This window comes from Dama dama, chromosome 12 (assembly GCF_033118175.1).
Source record: "Dama dama isolate Ldn47 chromosome 12, ASM3311817v1, whole genome shotgun sequence".
In the NCBI taxonomy this organism is placed as follows: Eukaryota; Metazoa; Chordata; class Mammalia; order Artiodactyla; family Cervidae; genus Dama; species Dama dama.
In genome coordinates, this window is record NC_083692.1 from 65201661 (window position 1) to 65214875 (window position 13215).

Here is a 13215-nt window from a genome sequence, read left to right on the forward strand (position 1 = left end):
TAGTGTACATTGCTTTGCCTTTCTATTCTTAAGTAATTTATCTACCTGAAAAATGGGGAGAATCTTGTGCCATATAGATATTTTCATGGATTATGGAGTAGGGATTTTAGAATTGTATAATGTTTTGAAATATGATAAGATTGTAGATAATAAGAGGACCAGCATGTGTTTGAGGGATACTCTTATTTCAGTTTTGAATAATTTAATGAATCCGAGGCTTTCAAGGATCTGTTGAGTCTGTGTTTTTCTCATTCTGAGCAGTAGATACTGTGAGATTCAGCCACCGTGAGTTCCCTTTTGGTACAGTAAGTTTCCCTGTATTAGTTTGCTGTTTTTTGCATGAAGAATCTTTCCATAAGGACTAGAAATTATTCACTGTAACATCAGTGGTTACAAAAGGTATCTGAGTTTTCAACTGTTATTAGCATTTGCGATATGAATGATTTATTTTCCAGTTGTGGAATAACTTTGTGAACACTGAAAAGAAGATCAGAGGTATTCAGTGTGATGTGTGTGTATGTGTTTGTGTGTGCATGAAGCAAACGTGTTTGGGATTTTGTAAGTTTAAAAAAGTATGATCCAATTGTTTACATCTAGCAATTTTACTTGTACCATTCATGATGTCATAATTGCAGCATTTATTTCCTGGAGATTTTTATTTTCTTCCTTTTCTCACCAGATGCTCCACATCAAGAAGCAAAGTGTCCTGAGTGTGGCAGCAGAAGGAGCTAATGTGTGTCGTCATGGGAAACTATGTTGGCTTCAGGTGAGAGAGTTCTTAAAACTTTTGAAATAATTGTAGATTCACTGGTAAATTTATTTTAATTGTCTTTTTATGTCACCCCAGTGTTTCTGTCCTGTAACTTGTTTGGAATGTCTTTCAGTTTCCTCGTACTCAGTTTATTATTTTCAAAAGGAAAGAGCTTTATAATCATTGGTGATGTCTCATAGGCTCTACTTAAGGTCTTCTTTCTCAGCTCTGTTCTCTTGCCTTAGATATACAGAGAATTTCTTATCTTTCCTTCTGGTTGGTAACTTTCCACAGTAGATTTCTGCCACATCATTTTCATTTTCCTGGGTCAAGGAGATGTCAGATGAGGGTCTCTATTATATCCAAAGAAGTTTGTACTGAGCCTTGAATAGCTATAGGATGGGTAACCACGTTTGAATCAAACTCAGCAGCATCAGTATTTAAGGGGTGTGTGTGCTAAATCGCTTCAGTTGTGTCTGACTCTTTGTGACCCTATGGACTGTAACCTGCCAGGCTCTCCTGTCCATGGAATTCTCTAGGCAAGAATACTGGAGTGGTTTGCCATGCCCTCCTCCAGGAGATTTTCCTGAACCAAGAACTGAAGCCTTGTCTCTTAGTTTCCTGCATTGGCAGGTGGATTCTTCACCACTAGGGCCCCAAGGATTGGTATTTAAAGGGGTAGTGGGCCAAAAAAGCCAGCTGAATTCCCAACCGATGTCCTCCATCATTTGAATGAAGACTTACATCAGCCTACCTTGTTCTTCAACTCTGCCTTGGCTCCTGGTTGTCTTTCAAACCTCTTTGCTGTTTAAGCAGCCTGTTACACTTTTAATAACTCCCAGTAGTTGAGGATATCCCGAGACCTGTCAGTGTCCCCATGGAGATGATCTCAGCACATAGACTCAGGGCGACTGGAAGTGAGTCCCTCGGCCATCAACTTTTTAAAGTATGCAAATGTATACAGTCCTATGGGACCACATCATGAGAAACACTAGGCTAGATGAAGCACAAACTGGAATCAAGATTGCCAGGAGAAATATCAATAACCTCAGATGTGCAGATGACACCACCCTTATGGAAGAAAGTGAAGAACAACGAAAGAGCCTCTTGATGAAAGTGAAAGAGGAGAGTGAAAAAGTTGGCTTAAAGCTCAATATTCAGAAAACTAAGATCATGGCATCTGGTCCCATCACTTCATGGCAAATAGGTGGGGAAACAGTGGAAACAGTGAGAGACTTTATTTTTTGGGACTCCAAAATCACTGTAGATGGCGATTGCAGCCATGAAATAAAAAGATGCTTACTCCTTGGAAGAAAAATTATGACAAACATAGACAGCATATTAAAAAGCAGAGACATTACTTTGTCAACAAAGGTCCGTCTAGTCAAGGCTATGGTTTTTCCAGTAGTCATGTATGGATGTGAGAGTTGGACTATAAAAAAAACTGAGCGCCAAAGAATTGATGCTTTTGAACTGTGGTGTTGAAGAAGACTCTTGAGAGTCCCTTGGACTGCAAGGAGATCCAACCAGTCCATCCTAAAGGAGATCAGTCCTGGGTGTTCATTGGAAGGACTGATGTTGAAGCTGAAACTCCAATACTTTGGCCACCTGATGCGAAGAGTTGACTCATTTGAAAAGACCCTGATGCTGGGTAAGACTGCAGGCAGGAGGAGAAGGGGATGACAGATGATGAGATGGTTGGATGGCATCACTGACTCAATGGACATGGGTTTGGGTGGACTCCTGGAGTTGGTGATGGATAGGAAGGCCTGGCGTACTGTGGTTCATGGGGTCACAAAGAGTCGGACACAACTGAGGTACTGAACTGAACTGAACTGACGGGACCACAAGTATAAACCTTGCTGGCCAATAGAGCTGGGCAATCTGGAGATGTCCCCTTCATGGCAGTTACAGAAATCAGGGTTCCAGATGAATGTATTAGCACTCTTCTGGGTGATATCGGCAAGCTGGAACAAGGGAAAGCGTTAAGATGGAGTTCATAGCTTATGTTCCTTGAGAGCAACTCCATAGTCCACTAAAGTGTACCAACCCTGGTACCTGCCCCTCAGGCTGAAGCTCCAGGACAAGCAAAGAGCTCTCCTTCACAGAAAGACCGGGGTATGTGCCCCAGTCCACTGTCTGTGTAGTGCCCTGGGCGGGGGTTGTGGTAGCCTGCCAAGAACTGTCCCTCCAGTTGCCACAGTCCTGTAGGACCCAGAAATACAAGCCACCCCAGCACCAGAGCTGTGCCATCAAGGGGCATCCTCTGGTAGCAGCCTCAAAAACCAGGGAACCAGACACACAAAATACAGAGGCAGTGACTTTTAACATGTTGAAATATTTCTGTTTTCCTTTTTCTAATAATTTGCCATTGTTCTCTCTTTATTAATTAGTTTTACAAATTATTAATTTTTATTATACTAAATAAAGATTTTGCTCTCTGTAACACCCATATTCCATAGAGCCTACCAGTGTAGCTATATCCCAATTTTTAAGAATTTTTGTTTTTATATAACTTTTTATAATAATACAACTGATTTTTTAAAAATAATTTGATTAATTTATTTAATTTGGCTGTGTTGGGGCTTCATTGCTGCATGGGCTTTTCTCTAGTTGTGACAAGCAGGGGCTAGTCTCTAGTTGTGGTGCACAGGTTTTTTTTTTCCTGTGGTGGTTTCTCTTCTTATGAAGCCTGGGCTTTAGGGCAAGCGGGCTAAGTAGTTGCGGCTCCTGAACTCTAGAGCATAGGCTCAATAATTGTGGTGCACAGTCTCAGTTGCTCCTAAGTGTGTGGGATCTTCCTGAATCAGGGACTGAACCTGTGTCTCCTATATTGGCAGGCAAATTCTTTACCACTGAGCCACCAGAGAAACCCATATTTTTATATAATTTTTAAAGGTTACTTTCCAATTACAGTTATTACAAAATTGTTGGCTGTGTTCCCCATGTTGTTCAATACGTTCTTGAGCCTATATTACACCCAATAATTTGTACCTCCTGCTCCCCTACCCCTATATTTCCCCACTAGTTTGTTCTCTATATCTGTGAGTTGACTTCTTTTTTTGTTATATTCACTAGTTTGTTGTATTTTTTAGATTCCACATAAAAATGATATTCTACAGTATTTCTCTTTCTGTGTCTGGTAATGCCTTCCAGGTCCATCCATGTTGCTGTGAATGACAAAAGTGTGTTCTTTTTTATGACTGAGTAGTATTCCATTGTGTGTGTGTGTGTGTGTGCACGTGCGTCTCCCACCACTTCTTTTTCCTTTCACCTGTTGATGAACACTTAGATTATTTCCAGGTGATAACCTATTGTAAATAATGCTGCTTTGAACATTGGGTTGTGTGTCTTTTTAAATTAGTGTTTTTGGTGAGGTGTTGTTTGTTGTTTTTTTTTTTTTTTTTGGTGGGGGAATTTATATCCCAATTTTTGATTAAGACAGGATTCAGGCTGTATGTGATTATGACTATGTAATCATTGCTCCTTGTTGAGCCAGTAAGATTGTTCTTTTCTTGCCCAACTTTTTGTTTTTCATAGAATTGATAATTGCCATCTTACTAGCTTTGTTTTCCTTTCATTTGTGGCTAAGCCTTCCCGTATTTTCCCCTTGGTATAGTTTTTCACAGGCTTACGTCTATTCTGATAACCTGGGCTGCATTTTTGTATTGAAGCCATTTTCCCTGGAGCCCTCTATCCTCTTGTTCCAATGCAAGCTGGTGATGCCAAGCTGGAAACTACAAGGAAAGAGGCCTGGAGGCTCAGAATTCAGTGTGCAGACTCATTTCTGACTCCATTACCAACCCCCTGCCCTCTTCTATATCTTATATTCCCAACCCTAGAGCCTGTCTCATTGGATTTATCCAGAGAATATATCTTCTGTTCTCCATGGGAATGGAAAGGGGTAACTTAGAGACTTACTTATACAGACCTTCAGCCCATCACCTTATTTCTAGCTCCTCACTTTTCTTAGTATCTGGCACCTTCAATTCCTATACCTTTATTTTCATTTTGTGTTTCTTTCTTTGTTCTGTTTTGTTTTTCCTAATCTGCTTTTTTTTCTGTCAGTATTTCTGACTGCTTTTCTTTGACTTTACATTATTTAAATGTTTAACCTTCATCTGTGGTCAAATATTTTCAGATATAACATTATGTCCTAAGGTGAAGGTAGCAAATATTTGTTTAGAGTCATAAAGGTTTTTTTTTTTTTTTAATCATTTGGCACACTTTTCAGGTTTGTTTCTGGGAATCTATCCTAAATAATTCAAAATATGGAGAAAAAATTAATTCTGTGCGAACCTGTTCATCTTGGCAGCATTTATAGTGATGAAAAGTCAGAAGCCACTTAAATAATTAACTGTAGGAGATAATACAGTATATTTGATAGATCTTATGTGGCTGCCAAAAATTGACAAATATAGTATAGAAAAATGTTTGAAAATTTATGAGAGAAAAAAGCAGGGTATAGATTTGAATGCATATTATTAGAGTCATATACATTTTTATATGGAAAAAAAAGAAGGGAGTGTTGTACTGCATGATGCACTGATTCACTGAAAAGATGGATAACAGCCGTCCACGGGCCTGGCTCTGTTCTAGTTGTTGCTTCAGTTACGAGTGGTGAGTTGGACATAATCTCTTCTCTCACAGAGTTTGCAGTCTAGCACAGAATTATTTTCCAAGCTTCTGTAATGTGTCTATTCAATTTTTATAATTAAAGAGGTAGAGAAAGAGCAGAGATTGACTATTTCAGGTGTCACATTCTAGCAAAAACGTGAAAGATTTGAGAATGGGTGCCTGGTTGGCCTGGTAATTGTAACTGTACCAACAGTAGCTCCTGAAATGACAAAGATGCCATCCGCCTGTCCCATAACTGGCTCTCAAGGCCTATTTGGATCTGTTCTTACCTTTATTCTTTGACTCAGCACATTATACAACTATATAACCTTTGTGACTTTTATGATCAGAAACAGCCTATAATTCTTATAATTGTATAAAATTGATCAAAATGACAGTATTTCACATCCTACCATTTGTGCCAGCATGTTGTTGCCTGTTTTAAACTGCTAGAGGACAAGGATCTTCTGTTAATTTTATGTAACACCTAACATGACCATGCATGTTATGGAATTCAGAGAAATAGCATTTTGTGTTATTGAGAATTAAATACTGTTAGTTCCCCTTAAACCTATAATTCCGGAATATTAGGATGCCACAGGTGAAATGTAAAACATTGAAAAAGAAAAAAGCTAAAGGCCAAACCACCAACTTGTCCTTTTCTTTCCTTTGAAAGATCACAGAGATAGTGTATTTGTGGATTTTTTAAAAACTTTTTTATTTTATATTGGAGTATAGCTGATTAACAGTGTTATATTTTCAAGTGTACAGCAAAGGGACTTAGTCCTACATATACATTTCCATTCCTTCCCAGACTCCCCTCCCATCCAGGCTGCCATATAACGTTGAGCAGAGTTCCCTGTGCTATGCAGCAGGACCTTGTTTGTTATCCATTTTAAATATAGCAGTGTGAAAAAAAAAATAGCTATGTGGACTTGTTGATTCCAGTGTGGTTTTTTTTTTAACTTAAGATAAATTTAAACCTATTTCCCTAAGAGTCAATGAGTGCATAGTGTTTACTTTAAAAATGTGGATGTTAAATATTATTTTCAGGTCTTTCTTGAACCTTTCTTTCATGTCTTCCTCTTCCCTAGCTCTGTCTTATAATATGTGTCTGGATGGTCTATTGCAGGTGGCCACAAATAGCCGGGTTTACTTGTTTGACATTTTCCTTCTGGGAAGTCGTGCTTTCAACAATGGACTTCAGATGGTATTAGAAGACAAGAGAATTTTGAAGGTGAGTGTGTAAGCTGATTCATCTGCTAGTAAGAGTAATAACAAGGTTCTAATAACTCTGTCTTCTGATTCCTTAGGTTATCCATGATTGTCGTTGGCTTTCTGATTGCCTCTCTCATCAGTATGGAATTTTGCTGAATAATGTCTTTGACACCCAGGTACATGTAGGGAAATGCTTGAATCAATCTATTGTACATATGGTTTCTGTAGAAAATAAGCATTGTCTGATGAGTGATTGAAGTCTTTTTGTGTGTGCCTCATTCCTGCCCACTTCTTCTGTAATATGTTTGTACAATATGTGAGAACATTTGGTGAACTGTAGAAGCACTGCAGAAAAGTTATTAGTAAGTATTTAGGGTTTTTTCCCTTCATTTTGCTCCAGAATTTTTCAAGTAAGCAAGCTCTAAGCTCTGTAACATTCAGAAACTCGAACAATTTTAGGGTTATTTGGAAATCTGACACAGACTCTTACTGTGAGGTAAGCAGTCATGTCTATGCCTTTATCACACATGTATCAGTTAAAGTGACAGTTGCTCAGCTGTGTCCAACTCTTTGCGACCCCACGAACTGTAGCCTTTCAGTCTCCTCTGTCCATGGAATTCTCAAGGCAAGAATGCTGGACTAGGTAGCCATTCCCTTCTCCAGGGGATCTTCCCATCCCAGGGATTGAAACTGGGTCTCCTGCATTACAGGCAGATTCTTTACCATCTAAGCCACCGGGTATCAGTTAAGGCTAATGGGCTTCTAGCTCAGGGATGCAGGTTGTACTAGATGTGCCCCCAAAGCCTATTCTGGCCCCAAATACCCTGGAGATAAGTGATTTTTCTCTGGTCTAAAGGGCCTAGAGAAATTCCTAGACTATACTAGATTTAGAGCTAATCTGGGTTTCTGATTTGTCTGTGAGAGCCATAAAACTACTAATTTTCATTATGTATTATTTAAGTTCTTCTAATCTTCTAAATTAATGCCATGAAAGGAAGATCTTGAATATATAAACCTAGAACCTTTGAGGGGGGTTAAAATAATGAGTTAGCCAATTATTTTTAGACAGAAATTCCTAAAAGTTCAACTTTATGTTATTGTATGTGGTTGAAGTTTGCTCTTTATGTATCTGCTTATAATGAACTTTGTGCCAGAAGACCTGTGGGTCTTCTTTCAAGAGCATTCACTGTATAGAGATTGTTTCTTTGCTAACTCCATATTGTAAAAGAATTGCTTATCATTCCCTTGAGGCCATTCAGCTTCTTGATTAGAGCCCATATATGTTGTCTAATGAAGACATTGTCCTGTCATTTTTTTAATTTTTAAAAGTCTTTATTAAATTTGTTACAATATTGCTTCTGTTTTCTGTTTTGGGTTTTTTTGGTTTGTTTTTTTTTTTTTGGTTATGAGGCATGTGGGATCTTTGTTCCCCAACTGGGGATTAAACCCTCATCCCCTGCATTGGAAGGCGAAGTCTTAACTATTGGACCACCAGGGAAGTCCCTGGCATGTCTTTCCATATTTTTCTTTTCAGATTTTCATAGTGCGAGAAGCAGGAATTCAGAATTATTTCAATTTGTCTTCCTTTAACACAGTGTATTAGTTTTCTGTTGCTATTGTAACTAATCACCATAAACTTTGTGGCTTAAAACATAAATTTACTCTCCTACAGTTCTGGAGGTCAGACATCTGAAATCATTTTCACCAGGTGAAAGTCAAGGTGTCCTCAGGGCTAGTTTCTTCTGGAGGCTGTGAGAGAACAATCTGTTTCCTTGCGTTTTCAGCTTTCACCTGTACTTTGGCTTGTGACTCCTTCCATCTTCAAAGTATATCACTCAAATCTCTTGTTTCATCATCACATCACCTTCTCCTCTGACTGTAATAAAATCTCCCTCTGCCTCATCGTATAAGAACACTTGTGATTATGTTTAGGGCCCACCCAGGTAATTCATCTCCCTATCTCAGTATCCTTAACTAATCACAGATGCAAAGTCCATTTTGCATTTACGATAATATTCACAGGTCCAGAAATTAGGATGTGGATATCTTCAGGGGCCATTATTTAGCATACCACACACAGATAAATAATGATTATAATTCTTAATTTTATCAGCTTTCCTTACCAAAACTTTGCCAGAGTTGCTAATAAGTAGAAGTGATCCTTTAATTTTATCTTCCTTTCCCCATTCATTAAAGGCACCAAAGAGTAATAAATAATCATAAAGTGGACAAATAAAAGAAGTGGAAGAGAAAATAGGGACACATTAAAGTTGCGTGGTCCTTTTTCTTTTCTAATTTTTCAGAATAAGTTAACCTAACAACTTAAAATTTTCTGATGGCATTGTCTGTCACATGGATTCTTGGGAAAAATGGTATTTAAAGACACTTCTCCAAATATAGTTCTGTCATGAGATAGCTCTCTGTAATATATTCTATGGATTGGTCTGTTTGTTCTTTTTGAATGCCACAGGTAGCAGATGTCCTTCAATTTTCCGTGGAAACGGGTGGCTTTCTTCCAAACTGCATTAGTACTTTACAGGAGAGTTTAATCAGACACCTTAAAATAGCCCCTAAACATCTCTCCTTTCTGGAAGTGAGACAAAGATGGATTCGAGTGAGTATTAAAGTATGTCGCATATGACATTAATATTTTCAAGTGTCTTGTGAGTGGGATTATTAGCATATTAAATAGAAAAATGACAGCTTCTCTGAAAAGCATATGGACATTGCCAAAATCTTAGTTGTTTCAAATGGGAGCAGTTTGTGGTCTCAAGTGGGAAAAAAACCAGCATCCAGATTTGTTGGTTAAAGTACTTTAAAATAAATTTTCAAGTTGGATAAGGGGGGATTTTATTGGGAATTTGGATTAAGGCACTGGAACAAAGATCATGCCAATTACTTCCCCCAAAGTTAGATAGATTTTCTTCAGCTTCTAATAGCCTTGCATGTAAACTTAAGTCATGATCATATTGGCTGCAGTTTTGGCCATATAATCAGTCCTGCTGCTTCCAGTTTTGCGTGAGAAGCCCTGATCTCTCTCTCAAGCCCTCTCTCTCTCTCTCCCCTTATCCACCTTCTTCCCTCCCTCCCTCCCCCACATCTTTCCCCCATTACATACTCACATTCAAATGTATACACACAGTGTGTTTGTGTATGTGTGTATATTCTCAGAAGGCTACCCATAGTGTGAAAGTAGAAGGTAATAACTGAAGAAAATGACAGTAATGGTGATTTAAGTTAAGCAACACTTAAATAAACCATTCTTTAAAGTTTTGTTTAAGATTCTGAGAAAATTGTTTTGATATTTCTAGGAAAACCCAGAACTGTGGTTCACACGACCGCTTTCACCTTCTTTGCTGAAAATTTTGGCTTTGGAAGCTACCTACCTGCTCCCCCTTCGCTTGGTACTCTTGGATGAAATGATGTCTGACCTAACTACCCTGGTGGACGGATACCTAAACACCTACCGAGAAGGGTCTGCAGACCGACTTGGAGGCATGGAGGTAGGTACCACTCTGTGGCTTTGTTTTCAAGACTTCTGCTTTCTCATGAGGGGGTCACAGTGATACCCAGTCTTCACAGCTGCACCAGATTTTTTTCAGCAGACTTGATGGTAAATATTCTTGAAGGGCTTAATGCAGCTACTTGAGCACATTTTTTTTTTACCATGTATATATGTGTTATATATATGTATATTTATATGTATTTATATATGTATAAATATACATATATTTTTTATGATCACTGACACTTATTTCATATGATACAACTGGTGACGTGCATTTCAATAAAACTAAAAGTTGATGTGCTGGAAGTCCCAACTCCTTTGTTAAATATTAAATTATATTTCCAGTAAATATGTCTTTCAAAGAAAGGATAAATTTAATATTTCATTAGTTATTTTTATGAAGCCAGCACAATATAAGAAAACTTATATTGTTGATAGACCTTTGCATTAAGGCCAAATCTTGCCCATTTTTATACAGCTCACAAGCTAAAAATGATTTGTAGAGTCTTAAAGGGTTGTTAAAAAAAAAAAAAGTGTGCAGAAGCCATGTTTCTGGCTTACAAAGCCTGAAATATTTGCTATTTGACTCCTTACATAAAAAGTTCTCAGGCTGCTGCTTTAAACCATTCTCATTTAGGAATTTTGATGCAAAGTCCTAAATAAAATAATAGCAGTTTTGATACAAACTCCATTCAATGTATCACGCTTTTTTATTTTTACAAGTATTGATTTATTTTATTTTGGCTGTCCTGGATCTTTTTTGCTGCACAGGCTTTTCTCTAGCTGCGGAGAACGAGGGCTACTCTTCATTGTGGTATCTGGATTTCTTCTTGTGGCTTCTCTTGTTGCAGAACACAGGTTCTAGGGTATGTGAGCTTCAGTAGTTACGGCACATGGGCTCAGTAGTTGCAGCTTCCTGGGCTCTAGAGCACAGGCTCAGTAAAAGTAGTGGACAGGCCTAGTTACTCTGCCACATGTGGAATCTTCCTGGATCAGGGATCAAACTCATGTCTCCTGCATTGGCAGGTGGATTCTTTACCACTGCGCCACCATGGAAACCCCTATATTTTCCATTAATGTGTCTCTGGATTATAGTTACAAGCATGGTTTAATATTATGTTCATAATATTTAGTAATTGATAGAAAATATTATGGGCTTCCCCGGTGGCTCAGATGGTAAAGAATCTGCCTACAGTGCGGAAGATCTGGGTTTTATACCTGAGTTGGATAGATCCTCTGGAGGAAGGCATGGCAACCCATTCCAGTATTCTTGCCTGGAGAATCCCCATGGACAGACAAGCCTAGCAGGCTACAGTCCATGGGGTCGCAGAGTAGGACATGACTGAGCGACTATATTATGTTAAATTCTGTATATTTTACTAGGGCCAAGAAGGCCTTAAGATTATCTCATAAATGCTGAGGAGGTTATTTTGTAACTTTTATGTATTTTGCTCTCACCATTTAACAAAAAAAGAACAACATAAAAGTCCTTGTATAGTTAGTTTGATTGGAGAATTTTAATGTTTTTCATTTATCACTGTAAAAGACAGTTTTTTATCTTTTTAATATTTTACTCTCACTGTTATTTGCTGAAAAAATTTGATAATTTTCTATGTACATTGTTGATTAAAGTTGGAATAGATACTTTAACATGATAAAGCATATCTCAAGCAAGAAGACTACATAATATTTGATTGGGAACATTAATATCAAAATACAAAATTGGTGACTATAACCACTACTTTAGTAGTTTCTGAAGCTATTAGCCAGTGGGATTAGGAAAAAATGAGCTATAAAAATTGAACATGAGGAACCGGAATTATGACTTACTCATGATACATTCGAATACTAAAGAGAATCGACTGGAAAATACTGCCACAAACAAAAAGGCAATTTGGTAAAGGGTACAAATATAACATAAAATTATACAGCTAGAGAATATAATGGGAGAAAAACATTCATTTATAATTGTAACAAAAAATAGATTATATAGAGATGAAGAAAATGTTAAAGTATTACTGAATGGTGTAAAAGAGGATTTAAATGCCTGGGGACATTAAGTATTTTTGCCTATCAATTATTCCTGAATTAACTTTTAAATTTAACTTTATTCTAGGAAAAATATTAAAACTGTAATTATTTTGGTAAACTGTGACTATAATGTTTATAGGGATGAATAGGCATAATGAAGAATAGTCCTGTCAGATATTAAAACATATTATATGTCTACGTTAAATGTCAGTGATACATGTATGGGCAGATAAGTGGAAGAGAGGAGAGAACCCCGACATAGATTTCATATATATCAGTAATGATTGGGATAGAGGTAGACTTTCCAATCAGTGAGAAAAAGATTATTTAGTATGGCTTTAGACAATTGACTAACCATTGTGGAAGGAGGAAAATCAGAGTTGTATTGTTACATATTTTGCTACACCAAAGTAAATCCCATGGATCAAGTATTTATATAAAAAATGGAATTATGAAATTAATGGCAAAAATCTTTGTAGAGTCTTAAAAAGCAAAAAGTATTAAAAGAAAATTATCTCACAGTAGGAAAATGTCTTCACCAAATTTATTGAGGAAGAGTTGACAAAATTATGTATACTTAAAGTCAACGAAAGAGTCCAAAATGCAGTATTTGGATGCAATCTCAAAAACAATAGAATGATCTCTATTCGTTTCCAAGGCAAACCACTTCAATATCATGGTAATCTAAGTCTATGCCCCAACCAGTAATGCTGAAGAAACTGAAGTTGAATGATTATATGAAGACCTACAAGACCTTCTAGAACTAACACCCACAAAAGATGTCCTTTTCATTATAGGGGATTGGGATGCAAGAGAAGGGGGGTCAAGAAACAGCTGTAGTAACAGACAAATTTGACCTTGGAGTGCAGAATGAAGCAGGGCAAAGGCTAATAGAGTTTTGCAAGAGAACGCACTGGTCATAGCAAACACTCTCTTCTAACAACACAAGAGAAGACTCTATACATGGACATCACCAGATGGGCAATACAGAAATCAGATTGATTACATTCTTTGTAGCCAAAGATGGAGAAACTCTATACAGTCAGCAAAAACAAGACCGGGAGCTGGCTGTGGCTCAGATCATGAACTC

The 13215-nt window shown here is 37.6% G+C and overlaps 1 protein-coding gene across 7 annotated transcripts in view; it reads left to right on the plus strand.

Annotated features, from left to right (window-relative positions):
- The window catches only part of EXD1 (exonuclease 3'-5' domain containing 1), a 39134-nt gene that overhangs the window by 19766 nt on the left and 6153 nt on the right, over positions 1–13215 (plus strand). For 5 of the 7 annotated variants that reach the window (XM_061157531.1, XM_061157533.1, XM_061157530.1 and 2 more), the window contains 5 exons: positions 680–766; positions 6501–6605; positions 6682–6762; positions 9057–9212; positions 9898–10089. In XM_061157531.1, coding sequence (XP_061013514.1) covers positions 680–766; positions 6501–6605; positions 6682–6762; positions 9057–9212; positions 9898–10089 — 621 coding nt within the window. The remainder of the gene's footprint in view (positions 1–679; positions 767–6500; positions 6606–6681; positions 6763–9056; positions 9213–9897; positions 10090–13215) is intronic. The other 2 variants (XM_061157537.1, XM_061157538.1) reach the window with 2 other exon arrangements.